This window comes from Petromyzon marinus (assembly GCF_048934315.1).
Source record: "Petromyzon marinus isolate PM22_M1 ecotype Great Lakes invasive population chromosome 68 unlocalized genomic scaffold, UKy_Petmar_22M1.pri1.0 chr68_unloc.1, whole genome shotgun sequence".
NCBI classification, from domain to species: Eukaryota; Metazoa; Chordata; class Hyperoartia; order Petromyzontiformes; family Petromyzontidae; genus Petromyzon; species Petromyzon marinus.
The window spans coordinates 3,564,357-3,583,681 of NW_027422597.1; the positions used below are offsets into that span (position 1 = coordinate 3,564,357).

Here is a 19,325-nt window from a genome sequence, read left to right on the forward strand (position 1 = left end):
GCTGTTTGGCTATAATATTCTTGAGTCTGAGTGCACTTTTTTCAATCAACAAGCCACTTTGGAAGGCTTTGAGGGCGTCCCATATCACTACGGTGGATGTTAGAAGATATTTCTTGAAGTTGACAGTGATTAATGTTTCGATCTCCTTTCCCACCTGTTCCATTGTCTGCTTTTTCATTTAGGAGGCTCTCATTCAGGGACCATAAGTTATGCTTACGATAAGTTGGGCTAGTACTGGGGCATGGTCAAAGAGTTGCAGGTCTCGGATTTTGGTCTTGGTGAATTGAGAGAAGAGGGGTTTGGAGACCAGGAAGATGTCTATTCTGGTGAGTGTCCTATGTGCTGTCGAGGTATGAGTGTAGTCGCTTTCTGCAGGGTTTAAAGTCCTGCATGGGTCCACTAACCAATGCTCGGACATGATTTCCAAAAGGAGATTCCTTTGTATGGTGAATACATCCGATCTAGTAAGATTCGACGTGTCTAGTGTTTGCATTGTGTGTGGATGTGTGTCGTAACTAATAGAAATAAAGCGTTTTTAGGTATAAAAATACTGTATTCGCCTCGTGGGTCTATGCAACTGCACTTTTTCACGTCAGATGAGGTAGAGGAGGGCATGAGGTGGGGAAGGGGAGACAAAGCAACAAACCCCGCGGGGGGGGGGGGGGTAGGGCAGTGGGAGAGGAGAGGAGGGGAATAGGGGGACACATTCAGAATGCAGCAGCCTTGTCCCATGGATGCCAGTGTAAAGGCGGATGGACGCAGCCACCTCCTGGTCAGGAATCACCGCTTGACAACTTATGGGGCTTTAAGGGAGGAGGGGGGGGGGGGGGGAGTGACAGGAAAATGACGGGTGATGGACAACGATAGGGGCAGGACGAAGGAATGGGATGTAGAGGCTAAAGTGGAGAAATTTAGGAAGCAAAGCGGAGAGACGTGTAATTATGTGTGGAGAGAGAAGTGGGTGGGGGGGAGGAGGATGGGGGATGTGGGGGGGGGAGTCAAAGGGGGCCTCAAGATGAGGGGGGGAGGGTAATGATGGTGGAGGATAGAGACGCATGGGGGGAAATGGGCAGTCCATATGCCGCTTGGCAAGAAAAGGGATACAAATCGAATATATTCGATGCGCTTGAACCACATGCCCACAGTCCACCCTGTTTAGCAGCCAATGTGTGATGCTATGTCACCAAGTCTCGGATTAATTTCGTAACAGTGCACAGGTTTCTAGCTACATTGCTCCCCATGCACCATCTGTCCCTGTAGCACCTGCCGCACTTCCTTGTACTACATCACCTCACGTGGGGTCAGGGAGTCCCATCTCTCCCCTCCAATATGGACCCTCAGCTTGGCCAGGTAGAGTCGTTGAGAACGCACCCCCTCCTTGCTCACGAAGTCTGTGTGCAGTAGGAAAAGTAGGTTTCTCTCTCGTATTCGAGTCTGCCAGAGTAAGATTGGGGTAATGAACACTCAGCTCCCCTGCATCTTAGTGCCTTATCCCCTGACCAGCCTTGCCAGCTTGAGTGCCTCCACAGCCTCTTGGTGGCTCGAGAAGAGGATGAGCAACGGGCGAAGTCTTGTGTTGTTGGTCTCCAGAGGATAAAACTTGCAAAGTCTGGCTGTTGGTCTGGGGTCTCTGGGTTCTCTGGGTTCTCCGGAAGCCCATAGGCCTTTAACTGGCTTCCCCACGCTTGGCTTCTAGTAGCCTTCCTCTAGCTCCCTGAGTTGTTCCTTGTGCTTCAGATTTAGGTCAACTTGTTGCTCAATTTCTGATTGGAGGGTCACCGGGATCGCCTCCTGCTTTCCCACCCTTTCAATGACCACTCCCAACTTATTTTTTTTATCAGACTTATACGCACAGAACTAGATCAGTTAGACAAGACACTCTACAAATCACACTTATCATTGACGGCAATAATGTCCACATCGGATTGGGAACATGTAGACAATATGACTGCCTCTTCAGCTGCTACTATGTCGACCAAATGTAAGGAAAACCTGATTTCCAAATTTAACCTCCTCTTCAACAAAAGACCGGACCCACACACCAAAAGTTAGACGTTAATAAAGTCGTAATTAATCGCAGTAACAGTTCTATTTCCGATGGTCTGAAATCCGTTTTAGCTAAAGGTCTAAACTTTGCAGTCACACCTAAACACATACCAGTTAATGATATAATTGCCCAAGTAGACGTTGCTCTCAGGGGCCTGGGTCACATCGCTGCAGACGTAGCAAGATCTGAAATCGCTGCAACCCTCAAAAACGCTAAGATGCCAGCTAGCAACCTCAGCAAAGATGAGCGTTTTGAATTCTATAAATTAAAAAAGAGGAATGATATTGTAGTTCTCTCAGCTGACAAAGGCAATGCTACTGTCATCATGGATAAAATAGAATACAACAACAAAATTAAAGAATTACTCGACGATGGTAGTTATACAAAAATAAAAAGAGATCCCACCAACAGCCTCGTCACACAAACCAACAAAATAATTTCTGATTCAACCGCATTAATTGATCAATCTAAACAGTTTTCGTTGAAACCTTCTGCTGCCAGGCCACCAAGATTATACGGCTTACCAAAAATACATAAAGTTGATACACCTCTTCGTCCCATAGTCTCTACGATCAGCTCCCCCACCTACAAACTAGCTCGTTTTTTGTCTGAAATCCTGCGTCCTTTCACTGGAAAGACCACCTCTGCGGTACAAAATTCTACTCACCTGGTATCAACAATCAAGGGTATTTCCCTGTCCCCAGACGACCTGCTTGTCAGTTTTGATGTAGTTTCCTTATTCACCAAGGTTCCTGTACCTGACACCATTGCAATCATTGAAGACTTGGTTCATCAAGGACTAAACACTGAGGTACCCCCCCTGGTGAGACACTGTTTAACCAATACATACTTCACTTGGAATGGAACTTTCTACAAACAAACTGAGGGCACCCCAATGGGCTCCCCCCTTTCTCCAGTTATAGCTAACATTTTCATGGAGAAATTTGAGACTGACGCCATCCAGACTGCCACTCTGCGCCCAACCTTATGGAAGAGGTACGTGGATGACACTTTTGTCATCTGGCCACATGGCCGGCCTGCTCTAGACCAATTCTTCGACCACATCAATTCCATACACCCAGCCATCAGATTTACCATGGAAGTCGAAATAGATGGCAAGATACCTTTTTTGGATGTCCTAATTAAAAAGAGACCTGATGGTTCATTGAGCCACTCTGTCTACAGGAAAGCTACCCATACGGATGCTTATCTGAAACCGGATTCCCACCACCATCCATCACAGAAGAATTCTCTCATCAAGACTCTGTATCATAGAGCCCAATGCATATCCGACCAGGAACACATAAGCAGTGAACTCAAGCACGTACACCAAGCTCTTAGGGCTAATGGTTACTCCGACTATACAATCCGCAAAGCTATCACTCAAACCATGAAGAAGAACCCTCTTGAGGAGCCTTTCAAAACCATCACTTTACCCTACATTGCTGGGATCACAAAAAAGATCTCCAAAATCTTGAATAAACACAAGATCCAGGTCCGTTTCAACACATTACATAAAATCCGTAATCTGGTTCCGTCTGTAAAAGATGTGATTCCAGACATACAATACCCTGGTGTCTACAAACTAAGTTGCCTCTGTGGTAGTAGTTACATTGGAGAAACCAAACGCCATATCTCGGACCGCATTCGTGAACATAAAGCAGACCTTAAACACGGTAGGACCAACACCTCGGCCGTAGCAGATCATTGTTATAATTCAGTAGGCTCACATGACATTGACTTCTCCAAGACGGAGGTTCTTTGTAAGCCATCTGGCTTCCATGAGAGATTCGTTCATGAGGCTATCCACATATACAAACACAGAGACAATTTCAACCGAGAAGATGGATTCTATCTTAGCAATCATTGGAAAGATTTGATAAATCATTTCAGTTCTTGATTGATTGTTCACGCTTACAGTGGCTTTCAGACAGCATACATACAAACAAATTTCGTCTCCCCCCTCCTCTTTTCAAAAAATAGATGGGACTAGTCCTGGGCAAACTGCCAATCGTTGCGCGTGACGCAAACGTTATTTTTTTATATAAATAAATAAATAAATATGCCGTTTTCAAAATAAATTTATGCAAACCGACACACCTGATGATGACCGTTTGAGTTATGGTCGAAACGTCGTGAGAATTTTTTATTGTTTTATATATATATTGTTATTTTGTTGTTTCTCTTCAACGTGACTTTACCGAAAAAACTAAGAATATGAATATAATATCCCAACTTATTGTTATGCACCCGTGTAAGGCGGTGTATTTCTCTGTTCAGAACCCAATTTTTACGGTATTCTGTTTTAGCTGCTCGATCTTATCGTGGAGGTCTTGAAGGCCTCTTCAATTGGATATTAACTTGTCTGGGACTTGCTGTCTTTTCAAGTGCCTAATGCCAACTATTATGGAATGTCCTTTGAGATGCTATCCAAGTACGCGGACTTCAGAACATGTATCTGGAGCAATAGTGAACAGTACATTCAATACAGAGCATAGTTCCTGAAATGTTGTGTTGGGTCTGTTTGGTGAGTTGATTTGGTTTGAACTCCTTCACGAAGGCTGTAACTGTACAATGGCTCCACATGAATTATCAAGCTCTAGTGGTCTATAAGACACCCCCCCCCCCCCCCGAACATGTAGAAAACTCAGGCCGAATTCCCTCCTAAATTCTGACTGCAAACTGCTCACCAAAATTCTAATCAAAAGGTGAGAAAAATCCCTCCCTTCAATCCCTCAATAGTTGTCGAAACCCAGACAGGATTAATCAGAAACAGAGGCTCAGTAGACTATCAGAACATTAATAACCATAATTCACATAGCCACTGAGGGGAATATGAGTGGATACACCTTAACTGTTCATGGTGAATAGGTAATCAACAGGGTGAAATAGGATTCCTATTTCCATACATTAGCAACGATAAGCATGGGAATGTGTCAATTCACATCCACCAATGAACGGACAAAGGGTTGTTCATGTGTAGGAGATGTCCGAGCCTTCCTCACACACTCGCACCACAAAGACACACAATCTCTGCACTCAACATTGCACACACCAATCACACCCACGGGAATGCACAAGACGGGGGTCAAGGGTTAAGGGACACTGACGTCACACGAACTCGGCGCGCGAGACAGAGGTGTGGATTGGGAAGGAGGGCAGAGATGGAGGGTTTAAAAGGGGCTGTTCGAGGTTGGTTTGAGGAGCGAGTGTGGCTGTGGTTTGAAGAATAAAGAAGTGCTTAACCAGTCTCCGGCTCCTCTTCACAAGTATAGATTACTTACCTGCACAAACGGAGAGGTAGTTTTGACATGTGTAAGCATTATGTTGACCGCGGAGCCGACGAGCAACATTGCTCCCTATTGGCTAAGAGAGCGCACCAATGAATAAGCTCACTTGCCATTGGTGGAAGGAGACGAATGACGTCAGACGCACCTCCAGACACGGAAGGTGAAGGAGGTTCGGAAGGTGCGCTCAGAAAATTTGAGATGTGAAGAGGCGTGACGAGGGATGGGAGGAGAGAAAAGTGATTGGATGGAGAAAAACTGAAGAGAAAGAAAGGGAAAGTGAGAGGAGAAGAGGATCGGAGAGGCCCAGGGCGCTTTTGATGGTGGAAGTTGACGTGAACGCAGGCTAAAAAAGATAATAAAATCTTCTCACACCTTTTCTTTAACCAACGTGTTGGAGACGTTACACATGTAGAATCATTATAATTCCATGTTTACTTAATGATGTTAATTGCTTTGATGTAATCATATAACTTTTATCATATTAGTTCTATCATTACTTCTATTACAAATTTCACTATTACAGACTACGACACTGTTGAAGAGTGATAACGTTTCAATTCGAGGGCTTCCTGTTCAAATTATCAACCACGGGCCTGTCGTCCTTCAAGGTAAATACAACGAGTACAACTCAGGAGAACGTCAACTGTAGTGGTCTATGAGAGATCTCAAAGGAATGTCCCATTTCCATTCAAGGTTTATTGCCGATAAATGTTGGAAGCAACCCCCATTTGTGTAAGCAGGGTAACGTTTAATCTTACTTGGAACACTACTTAGGCCAGCGATTTAAAATGAAGCTGCTGTCTGTGTATGTATAAGTGTATATATATGAAAAAGCCAAGAAATTTTAACAACTCTGCGTGCGATATTACTGCGTCTGGATGCACAGATAATTCGTCTATGAATCAGCTAAATGCTACCAAACAGGTCATCTACCATGAACTGAAATTTAGCATTTTAAATATATATTTTTTTATTTTTAAAGCAGGAATAGCAAAAGAACACCATTAAATGCTGGGCCATTGTGTTTTTTAAGTTGTGATACCATTGTGTTGTCGCTAAACTGTTTTGGTACAATGTTTCGGGAATGCATTTCCCATTAATTAGTAAATGTGTAATATTAGCAATTCTTACCTGTTGCTTTACACCTCCAAAGAGAGATGATGATGACGATGATGCTGATGCAGGCGATTATCGCCATTGCAATCAATCCCCCGCGCAATGCAACTTTGAAGCATCACCACAGAAAAGACAATAAGAAACGTGTTAAAGGAGAGCCATTTTTAGTGGTTATACAGCACATGTACAATTTAAAACACACTAATGTAATTTTACTCGGAAGTACATGATTAAACGAAATAACCTTTGTTGTATTTTAGAATTAAGCTTGCTAGTCAGAATAAAACAACATTTAAATAATTATACTTTGATATAACATTTTGCTCCTTTTCTAACCGTTTTGTGGGGATATAGATGCTAGATTCTTGGTACGATTCTCTTAAATAACTTTTCTGTCACCCCCCTACCCCCATATGTCTCTGTATCCTGCTTCAAGTTGACCTCATTAGCTAACCAATGGGATTACCAGGTGCATTCTACTCTATTTTCCCAGCAATGGTGTTCCTCCTCTTGGGAACCCGTATGCTATGATGTTCATCAAGTGTCTATACTTGGGTCACTTCTCTTCTACAGTCATGTTCTCTCACAAGAAACAGTTTATATGCCAATTATACACAGAAGTATTTGACACTGAATGTCTATCCTACTGCTCTTGCCAGTTATTTTATCTAGTCGACTGATATTTTCCTCAAACCGAGGTCCATCTTATTAGTAGGAAGTGTGTCCTAAATCACAATCCTAAAATATTAAGACGTTGTCTTCTTATTACATTCTCAAAAAGGTTAGTGTTTGTAGAAATGTGTTTATCTTGATTAAAATAAATAATCAGATTTAAAACATGTTTCCCACTGTTTTATGAAATCTATTTTTGGTAGTTTTTTATGTTATAAAGTGACATTATCTGATGTAAATGTTGGTGAAATTATGTCACCGTCGCTACATCGACCCGACTATCTGCAATTTAAAGGGACAGAGTAGGGAGGTGTAAAGTCCTTGAAGGGAACAAAGTTGGAGAGTTCAGAATCGTCGTTTTCCAATGTCCTCCACCGTTTCCTGCATGTATCACACCCCACCCGCTGCCAATAAAGTAAGCGAGAATAGAGGAGTTGTAGATAATATTGGCCTCTCCCCAAATGAACATCTTACCAGAGGGGGAAATCCCCAAGTGACACTTTAATTCAGCCTAGAACTGATTTAATCGATGCTGAAGCGTCTTCAGTTGGGCTAGCATCACACAAAGACAGGCACATTGTGATCCTGTACTCGAGCACGGTGGCCCTAGCCGCAACTTTAATGCTCCATGACAGTGACTGTGGTCGTGCACTGGAGTTGGTGCTTCATTCTCCTTAAACATCTAGCGACTGGTAAAATTACCGATTATTTTATTAGTGAGGCCATTGATAGTACTGCTCTTATGGAAACATAAGAATAGGTTTTAACATTTCTGCCAATAAAGCAGGTGTTAAGATTTCGATTTAAAGCTTTCGTGACTGCAGGGATTCATCTTCTTGGTTCATTCGGTAAAGTCACGTAGAAGGGAAACAATAAAATAATAAAAATGAAACATAATAAAATAAAATTCTCACGACGTTTCGGCCACAACACAAGAAGCATTCTGTCGTCCTGACAGTTCTGTTCCTTCACCTGAAGAATGCTACTTGTGTTGTGGCCGAAACGTCGTGAGAATTTTATTTTATTATGTTTTATTTTTATTATTTTATTTCCATTCTACGTGACTTTACCGAAAGAACCAAGAAGAGGTGTTAAGATGTTCAAACACCAAATATAAACCGTTTGCAAGCATTTAAAGTCATGACATGATCATTAATATAAATGCTTTGACTTTGCTTTGTCTTTGTTTGCATGTTCACCACAAGTAGTTGTGGTTAATGCAGACGTGATTGCTTGCAAAAGGTTTATCTTTGGTGTTTGAACATCTTAAACCCTTCTTTCATTGCCAGAATGGGTAAAACCTATTATTATTTTCATACTTTGATGCTGTTAAAAAAGTTCCCATTCAGTACAACTCTTGTTTATTATCTTATTGTTCATGTCATTGATGCTTATATTATTGTTTTTTGCAGTTTATAGTAAAATATATTTTTCAAACTCTTGATCTTATTGTATTCTACTATTACACTATAGTGTAATAGTAGAATACAACATAGCTATTTCTGTGACCAGTCACAAGCTAATCACTCAGCCATTTCAATGCTAAATTATATGCTAATTCCTTTGTCAAGGCGCTTTGTTTCCTCTCACACAGCTTAAAGGTCGTGATCTGAACGTGGCTCTTTCACTCCAGCACTGTCCTACCAGACAGTCTCGTCCCTTCACCTGATGAAGGCCACTTGTGTTGTGGCCAAAACATCGTGAGAATATTATTGTGTTATTTTATTTTATCAATTTATTATTTTATTCTCATTCTACGTGACTTTACCAAAGAACCAAAGAAGAAAAGTCAAAACCATTGCAAAACCTCCATCACGTGCAGAGTTTGCGATCCCCTCTTGGTGGGATGGATCATCAGGACATTTTGATGAACACGACGTCCATTTCATGAGACCTCCTTTGCCAGTATTAAATTATGATAATAGGATTTTCCCCTTTCTGGCAATGACACAGGTGTTAAGATGTTAAAACACCAAACTGAAACCTCTGCATTAACCAAATATACCTGTCGTGAACATGCAAACAAAAAACATGATCTGACAGTATGTGCATTATCTTTGAAACTGATTGGTCCACACCAGAGACAGCTTTCTTTAGAGCCTAGTCTCAAACAGTGTTAGACCAGAGGACGCCAAAAGATGAACAGCACAAAGACAATGCCACTATCAGGACATTGAGAGCTCGGGGTGAGCAGCAACATCATGAGACCTCCTTTGCCAGTATTAAATTATATTTAATTGTCTGGATGAGAATGATACTCCGGCTTCGATTACTCTAACAGCACGTGATGTATGTAACATGTAGTTTGCCCTATAAATCAGTGCTATTGACGAATGTGGACTGTATTGGTATTACCAAGGCGAACATACCTTCATTATTGCGTACACACTGTCCATTCGATCTGTAATATCCTTATTTACATTGGCAAATTGAGTTTTGTTCTTTCCTACATTCTTGTACAATCTCCTCTCCTAAAAAACAAATTAACATTTAAAAATCCACACAAGAAGTTAAAAGTGCACGTTATTTTTTGAGATTGAAGCAAAGCATTCACATGTGTAGTGGCATCACTGGTGTCACTGTGTAATGCAGGCCCTAGAGAGGCATGGCGTGCGATCTATTGACATCGCGGGCACCACGTATATGTGAGTGCAGTACCAGCCCTAGAGGTGCTCGGTGATCACTGACTGGCAGTGCTGGATGGCACCACGCTCTGCGTGCAGTGCCGACCCCTACAGGATAGGGTGTGGGAGTGCTGGCCATGGGAATGGGGTTACTAAGGGGAATGGCACTCTAGTTGACCTCGAAAGACACGTGACCGGTAAAGTCTACACAGGGCCCCCAGGTGGGGGTTAGGGGTGGTCACGTGTCAGGTCCGAGATCCTGCTCGAGGGTTCTCAAAGGTGGTCGTTGCTAAGGGCGGAGCCAGCCACACCACAGAGAATATAATCCGGGTCCTCGAAAGGGACCAGTGATGTTGTTATCCTGAAGAAACCTACGTGCCACGTTCTACGTCCTACAGAGTCACCAATACATGGACTGGGACCCAAGCTGTGGTCCGGTCCATCGTAGCTACTCCCAGTGTAATTATTGTAGTTAGCCTGGTGGTCCACCACCATAGGTTGTTATCTGGTTAAGGGGCAGTTACCCCTTTATGTTGGTATCAATAAATGTGTTGCCTCCAAAGAGTATGTCTGCGACTCAGTTGAACTCACTACACTTGATTCACATGTCTTTGTTGCTGGGTGGCAATGCTGCAAACCTTATTTGCTTGCACAGTTAAGGTGTAATTAAAATGTCAATATTACAGTAAAATCTAAATAAAATCACAACATTTCAATCGCAACAGAAGCTTTCGTCTTCAGGTGAAAATCGCGTTAGCCGCGATGTCTACTGCGAGCAGCACTATGTCTGAAGTACAGTTGCCAACTTTGCTTTGATGTGCGTGAATCACGATTAATTTTACAACCATAATTGCTAAGATGTAAGCAACTAAAAACAATCCAGTGTGGATCGCAATAGACTTCACTCATGTCACATTGTTTTGTCTTTTTAGTCATTTAGAAACATCTCCATTTCTAAATTCATTCTAATTTAAATTCTGTCCTTGTGTATATCCAGATGTTATTAAGGGATTGTGTACTTAACAATATCTGAATTGTACATCCAACATAACACGTGTAAACGTTCTTCAAATATTTGCTATCAACATACAAAGTGAATTATCTAAGTATAAGATAGTCAATCTTTCAGTCCTCCTACTCTCAATAAGGGTACATGTCTTAAACATGAGCGAAAAGTCACACTCGCTCACAAGCAAACCAAACCATCTGCTCCTCCTGTGGTGTAAAATGGAATAGATCTGTAGTGAACATTGAAAGTAAACACCGACTCTACATATGCAGAAACTATTAGAATTTGTTTAAAGAAGTGCACTGTTCTCCTTCTGTGTTTAAGGACTGGTCTTCCTCCTGCCATAAATGTAAAGGCAACATCTATAATCCAGTTAATAATTACATAAATTAAGGCTGGAGTGAGGTTGAATTAGTGCCGTACTCCAGATGTAGTTATACAAATCTTGGAGACAGGCATCTCCTTAGTCGAACCCTTGCTACCGAGTTAGTGTGGAGGTCCCAAAGCAAGTCCATGGGTGGTCCTGGGACGCCCTTCAGCGTCAGCCACAGTGGTTTTCTGTTCACTGAACTAAACGGGGACTTCAGGTCGATGTATGTATGTTGAACTTTTTTCGTAGATGTATGCCACATCGAGCAGGTGGTTACGTTCTCGGTAAGGTTGGGTCAGCAGATCGACAGTGAGCACAGCATTAATCGTTGGACAACTAGCATTGAATATGGACTTATGTGGCCGTGCGACGTTTGCACAGGAGTGGGATCAACCTGCTGAGTAGCACAACCTGTTGATCAGCTGAGCAACAAATGCCTCTTCAATTTTAGAAGACCATGAAACTACATTTGAAGAAGTGCATTTGCTCAAATTAATTTTGATGTCAACCTGAGAGACCTACAATTCACGTCAGGAATTGCCGGTGGTTTTCCACATGCTCAGAGGTGATTTTCTCTTTACACATTCTCGTGTGTTTGAAGCTCATAGTTTTCTGGTTTAAAGTATTCTGCTATCATGGGGTTTTCTCATTTGTTACATATTTTATTGGTCAGTAGACATCTCGTTTGACGTACGCGAATATATCAACACAATAATCAAATGCAGAGTAAATCCCAGACGTATATCTACCGTGTATACTAAAGAAGCATATTCAGCGGAAATGTCGAGGTTTTTTCCCAATAAGTAACTCTGGAATAGCATGTTATTAGTTTTTCATAATTTAATATCTTATTGAATATTGACTATTTTTGAAGCAGTCGCTTTATAACTTGCATGTGACTAATTATGCATGTCTACGTGTGCGAGTAATACTGTTAACCGTGTTCAAGGTAAGCGGATATGACATTATAGGACTTGAGTGAATGAGCACTCTAGCAGTTGTTGAGTGGTGTTTGTGGTTGTAAACACAACCTTCCACGACCCCCTCCACAGTCCCACGTCCTCATGGCAACTACTATAATGAATAAAAAATTGGTGACTAACCATGGCCAAACAGTACAAACTGATAATATTGAGATCATACTCACCCTCTGCACATGGTGTGCAGTCGAAGCAAGCGGATTCATTATTTGGCTTGTCAGTGTAAAATTTCCTTTGAATGCATGGAATACATTTACGGATTCCTCCATCAGTCAAACAGTCTTCTGCCTTGAATGTTCCTAGGGGATGCAATACAATTAAACGATTAAAAGAGATCAAAGCAAAATGTCAGAATTATTACTACAATACTGCAGACTTACAGTGCAGCAATATCAATATAAACATGTGGCATGCACACTGACAGGCATTTTGTTAATCCACTGGTCGATGGCAGTCTCCCCATACCATAAATATGTGTTTGACCATACTTCACCACGCCGGTCAGTGTGGGCTGGAGAACGAGCTTGGATGTGGGACATAGAAGTACACTGTTCTCTGCTGCATAACCCGCATTGATCAGTGTGGTGAAGTATGGTCAAGCAAACAACCACATCTGACGTGGTGCTTACCACGTAGTTATGCTTTTAATAATTAAGCTTTACGTGTTTACTCGTCCTTGGTCTCTATCTGCCTTATTTTTGCGTCTTTTTTAGCATTGTCGATCCATGATGTCTGGAAAAAGGCCTGCAAGTGTTAGTGAGGGAAACGTGACCAAAGTGTCAAGGGAAAGTATAACTTTGGATGTTACAATGCAAGTGATGTGGCGAGTCGAGGTGGTGAGCGTCAGGTCCATGTGTGTCATGAGCGTCAGGGGCATGCACTGGTGAGTACAGTACATCAAACTGATGTTATAAAATCTATATTTATTGTTTACTATGTTTTATTATTATAGCTGTTACCGATAACTCAATAGAGTCATAAAATATTGCTCATGTATGCAATGGTATAATAACCACATTTATCGCCAATTCGACTCGTGTTTGCTTCTCCAGGAAGGCATCTCTAGCGCTAATCAAGTTCTGCCTGTATTGTTATACTCTTGGCTTGTATTGAGTAGTTTGTGCTGTGAGTTAAATATGGATTTTAAAACAGCTTCTGATAATCGGACCGATACGACTGACCAATCATACGCTCTAACAGTGGAACAAAATGCCAATCGAGTCCCAGCAATGAGAACGTACAGAGCTGGTGTCTGTTTTTGTAGAACATTTGCATCGAGTTGTACCTGCAGGGCAGAGATCGCAGCACACGTCATCTTCGGTTTTGTAGCTGTCCTTGGGACATTGTTTAGCTTCAGATCCTTCTGCATGCCGAACACCCTGAGAACACAGACAAGGAGTCATATTTAGTGAAGCATTGACACAACAGATGTGTGCCTGGAGGACATGGATGGAGACTATTTTAATGGTATTTCATTTCGCAGGAATATGACTTAAGCATTCATATTCTAATAATAGGGTTTCTCCCCTTTTTTCTGGCAACAAAACTGAAATCTTTTTACGAGGATTCATGTCTGCATTAACCACAATACCTGCAGTCAAAATGCAAACAAAAAACATACTATGATAATATATGCATTTGCCTTGAAACTGATTGGTCCACACCAAGGGACGGCTTTCTTTTGAGCCTCGACCCAATTGGTGCTCGACCAGATGACGCCTTTTGGCGTACACCTATACGCGTTTTGTTGCCAGAAAAAAGGGGAAAACCCTATTATTTTATTTTGGTACTGGTAAAAGAGGTCTAATGATGTAGACATTCATATTATATTGAAAAACACCTCAGATTGAGAGTTAAATTAGACAATTACTGCAGCTCCCCCAAATGAAGCAGCTAATAAAATTCAAGAAAACATAAGTGTATATGTCACTAATGACTAAATTGTATTTGTACATGTTTTTTTTTTATGCGCCTTTATGGATATCCCATATTAATTAATCACGTGTAATGGTGGCCAACAACTTCAATCCAATTTCCGTTATACCACGCTGAGAATGCAAGATCTGTAGTCTGGAATTTTACAGAACTAGCTACTATTTAATGTTATTGAAATGCAAATGCTATTGTCTTTCCACTGTAGATATCCATGAAACGGGTTTATATAAACTAGCGGTAAGTACCCAGTGTTGCCCGGGTGAAAAAGATAGACACACATCGACCCACATACATAGAAACACATGTACCTAGACGCACACACACACATATGGACTCACATAGACAGACGTCGACTTTAGACACACACACATAGAGTTACACACACATCGACTCACACGCACACAGACTTACAAACACATATCGACTCACACATACAGACATAGACTCAACAACAACAACCACCGTTATTTGCCATTAAGTGGCATTGACGTCACCACGATGCTTGTGGCAGGCTATATGCACCTTGAGGCCACGTGAAGTGTCGAACGCCGGCTGGCATGAGGTCACGGGGCAGACCCAGGTGCCACAGGTCGACTGACTGAGATGACTGACTGATGCATCATCTGTGCACTCTACTGTGCTAACTTTCTGTGCTTTAGCCACCTGGTGCTCCACTCGTTGTTCTGAGCGTGGCTTTTCCGCCCTCCTTTGCTGGAAGGCGACTGCCTCCAACTGGCCAGTAGCGTCCTTCAGGAGGCTCTGCCACAGAGGCCGATCTTGACACCGCTGGTACCAGTCATCGACAAGTACACTCAGCTCTACATCATCCTGTACCAAATCACTCCATCTCTTCTCTAGCCCGTGATGCGCCCGTTTAGCCCCCTCAATCCGGCCGGAACAAAAGCTGTTTAGGCATGCGTTGGCTGGGCATGCGGACTACATGGCCCAGCCAACGCAGCCTTGCCTGCCATAGGAGGTCATCGAATGGACTTTGTTCAGATCTTTCAAGGATTTGTGAGCTCCTCACACAATGCAGCCTGGTTAAACCCAGGATGGATCATAGGCAGGCCAGCCTAAATGTTTGTAACCGGCGAAGATATTCCATTAGGGGGGTTCAAGTTTCGCAAGCGTAGAGAAGGGAGGCAATGACCATGTCCGAGAAGACCAGGAGCTACGTGCGGAGCGAGAGACCAGGTAGCTTCCACACAGTATCACGCAACCGATGAAAAGATAATGTGGCTCGACTAATTCGGGAGTGAGACCTCTGCTGATAAACCGGAGCTGGTCATGAGTACACTACCCAGGTATGGGAAACTCTGCACTCTCTCCACAACTGCCCCATCACCAATTGGGAGTTGTGGGAGTGGAGTGTCAGATGGTACAAAATACCCAGGCAGGTGCTTAGTTTTGCTGGGGCTGATGGTAAGGCCCCACCTCTGGGTGGCAAGCTCCAGTTCAGCAGCAGCACCTCGAACTCCTCCTCAGAGTGAGCAGCAATTATCAGATCATCAGCATACATAACGTGGTTGACCAATAGGGAGCCATCCCTTGACCACACCCGGGCATCGATCAGCCTTCCATTGTATCTGTACCAGATGGGAATTCTTCCGGTACAGGCATTGAAGGCTTAACGAACTACGTGGTCCAAATATATGTAAAAGATTGTGGGAGCCAGAGGACATCCCTGTCGCACCGCAAGGTGTAGAGTGAATGGCTCTGACTCATGGCCACGTAGTTTGACGTGGGGCCGCTCAACATCATGAAGGTCCTGAAGGATCGTGAGCAGAGGGCCAGGGACTCCAAAAGCACGAAGAGCAACCCACTGAGCCCAGGCCTACAGATGGTATCATAGGCCTTGAGCAGGTGAATAAACACACACATGGACTAACACGCACACATGGACCTACAGTCACTTAAAGAAATGGACTTACACTGACTAACATGGAGCCATGTACACACAGCGACTAACACACACACACATGGACTGACACACACACATTCATAGACTCACACAAACACATACATAGACTGACACACATTGCCGTACACACACATAGACATATTGACTCTCACACACAGACATACTTTAGATACACACACATGGAGTTACACGCACATATCCACTCACACACACACATTGACTTAGACACACACACATCGAGTGACACGCACACATGTACAGACTTACACACACATGTGGACTAGAACACACACACACAGATTGACAGACACACAGACACGCAAACACACATTGACTTACACACTGACATGGAGCCATGCACACACATCGACTAACACACACAGTGACTGATACACACACATGGACTGACACACACACTTGGACTGACACACACAAACACATCGACGTACACACACATGGACATGCACAGCAATCCCCAATGATGGCACAGCTATCAGCATTGCGGTACTACGTATCAGTAAATAGCGGGACATGAGCAATCGAAACAATAGAAATGCATAGAAGAAATACGCTGATATAAGTGTACATAAAATAGCAGCAGTACGTACAGGTAAAATGAGAAGCAGGCTACAGTCTAGATCATAGACTCCCAGTATGCCGACTCAATGACAAAACCATTGCTACAGTGGACACAAAAAGCTGGCAATACAGGCAGCAGCTTAAAAAGCAGGATACATTCGACATGAAAGGCTGACAGTACACTGAGTGAAGTAAAGGCGCAGGCAACAGATTATAGACTGGCATACACTTATAATGGTAAATAGGGAAATTAGCAGTGTAGAAAATAGAGTACCCCACCCCACCATCCCCCCGCCCGAGCTACAATAATCCTACAAGAAACTATGTAAGCGCTCTAATATTAGTATGTACCGACCCTAGAGTAGTAAGTGCACACATTGGGGTGGGGGGGGGAGAGAAGAGGACATGACACTTGGATGAATTTACCGGCATGGTTTCGTGTATTTTTTGTGCATTCTGAACGCGAAGGAGAAATCACGGTACAGACCCAGGTGCCATGAGTTAACTGACTGAGATAACCGGCAGATGTACCACCTGTGCTCCCCACTGGGCCACCTCGCTGAGTTGTATCCACCTGGCGCTCCACTCGTTGTTGTGAGCGTTGCTTCTCTGCTCTCGATACTCTGATAGTGTGCTGTTTTTGAGTTGTACGCCTTTTGGCGTCATCTAATCCAACACCAGTGGAGACTAGCCTCTAAGAAAAGCCGTCTCGGGTGTGGACCAATAAATTTCAAGGACAGTGCATATCATTTATAAGAGGTGTCTCTTTTGTGTTGTGGTTATTGCAAACATGATCCCTTGTTTAAAGGTGTCAGTTTTGGTGCCAGATAAAAGGGTAAAAACCTATCACTATATCTTGCAACTGGCAAAGGAGGTCTCATAATGTCTGTCCAGACCTTTCAATTATGTGTGAACTCCTCACAAAATCCAGCCTGGTTAAAAACAGGATGAATTGTAGGCAGGCCAGCCAGACCATTTCAAATGGCACAGATGTTCCTTCAGAGGGGTCTGCACTCCACAAGTTTAGAGAAGGAAGTGCATACCTGTGACCAAGAAAACCTGAAAGCTTTGCAAGGAGTGGCAGACAGGTAGCTGCCACGCAGCATTACGCAGTGGTTGGAAATATAATTCTGCTGGAATGATTCGGAGTGATATCTCTGCTGCCAAAACTGAGCTGGTTGTAAGCACACTCCACAGTAACAAACTTCTCTACTCTCTCCAGAACTGCCACAAACCTTATGGCGAGTTGAGGGGTGAAGTGTTTGATGACACAAAATACCCAGGCAGGTGCTTTTTTTTGGTCAGTCTCATAGTCAGGCCCGACCTCTTAGTGGCATGCTCCAGGTTGAGCAAGAGAGCCTTCAATTCCTTCCCAGATTCAGCAGCAGTAACCAAATAATCAGCACACCCTTATTATTAACCAATAAGGTCACCGATCAGCATCTCATTGAATCTGTTCTAGATGGAAACTCCTCTGGTACAACTTTAATGTTGCTCTCAGAGACACCATCTTGTTCTTTGATATATATATTTGTTATGAATAAAGTCCGCTTACAACTTAACGAGTAACCGCGAGTGAATATATACACTTGGGTAATTTAAATACTCTATTCTGAGACAAAGTAACACCAGCCCTTCAAGACTACATGGTGCCCACTCCAGGATGATGAGGACGACCTGCTCCAAGGTGACGGCGGCGGCGACGATTCCCCACAACAACAGCCGCGAGGTCAAGTTCGCACCGGCTCTTATTCCTCTCATGACCTGGCCACGCCCCTATCCCCAAACTCTCGCTCACCACACCTGGCCCTGTCAATCTCTGCCCTTATTACCATTTACGCCCGTTGGGTCCCGTGCTTCCCCTCACGTTATTTTCTTTAGTGGCCTGCCCCCTGGCATTGTTTTTGTTAGCTACCTCACGTGATTCAGATATCCGATCCAGCGTGACCTACAAGGTTGCTGGCAGAGAATGACTCTTCCTTCCAGAGGACAGACACAATTGGACATCAATTGTGGGTTCACTATAGCAGTCATACATCAGTAAAAACCGGGGAAATCCCGTGGAGGTACGAGGGGCCATCCTATATGCTGCCTGGACCTCAGGGATGTGTTGGTCCCAATTTGCCTGCCCTGCATCGACTGCTTGGCAAAGCATTGATGTTAGGGTTTTGTGAAGGCATTCTACCATGCAGTCTATCTGAGGATAGTAAGGCGACGTCCGAATCTTCTTTGTGCCTAGCACGTCACACACTTCACGTAACAACTTCAATGAGAAGTTCTTGCCTGGGTCCATAAGGAGTTGCTCGACAGCATCTGAATACAACCCTGGTTAATAAAAAAATTGTAAGGGCATCCTGCTCAAAAAAACTGTGCACAAGAGGTAGGGCACAGCCAGTGTTTTTGAAAGCAACACCGGCCCTGACATCTCAATCTCCCCCAATCTGATGCGTGCTTCTATTTGTGCTACAATTCCCATACTTCCCCCATTTGCAACACGCATTCACCACCAGCATCACACGACGATTTTTAAAGGGTAACGTTAAAAAAATAACCTCAGATATGATAGTAGCCGAGGCACCTGTGTCAACCAACACACGAACTTCCACTCCTTGTACAAACCTTACTATTACCAATGAGCCAGCCGTCGCTGCTACTACTCGGCGTGCCAGCTTTCGCCACTGCGTTCTCGAGTTTGGCAACCCCTTTGTCGGCCATGCTAGCTGGCAGTCCACCCTGACCAGAGAATGGGAGATGGAAATGGTCTCTGCGAGACCACGTAGCC

General features: G+C 43.4%; 2 protein-coding genes across 3 annotated transcripts in view; both read right to left on the bottom strand.

The window, feature by feature from the left end:
• LOC116957957 (E3 ubiquitin/ISG15 ligase TRIM25-like) overlaps positions 1-19,325 on the bottom strand; it is a 509,595-nt gene that overhangs the window by 326,340 nt on the left and 163,930 nt on the right. The window lies entirely within an intron of this gene.
• LOC116957982 (tripartite motif-containing protein 14-like) overlaps positions 1-19,325 on the bottom strand; it is a 41,597-nt gene that overhangs the window by 17,935 nt on the left and 4,337 nt on the right. Inside the window, exons 2-5 of one of the 2 annotated variants that reach the window (XM_076058149.1) lie at positions 13,394-13,487; positions 12,276-12,407; positions 9,495-9,596; positions 6,469-6,561 (exon numbers count right to left, since the gene is read on the bottom strand). In XM_076058149.1, the coding sequence (XP_075914264.1) occupies positions 6,469-6,535 (67 nt within the window). In that variant the 5' untranslated portion in view covers positions 6,536-6,561; positions 9,495-9,596; positions 12,276-12,407; positions 13,394-13,487. Of the gene's footprint in view, positions 1-6,468; positions 6,562-9,494; positions 9,977-12,275; positions 12,408-13,393; positions 13,488-19,325 lie in introns of those variants that run through there. The other variant, XM_076058150.1, reaches the window with a different exon arrangement.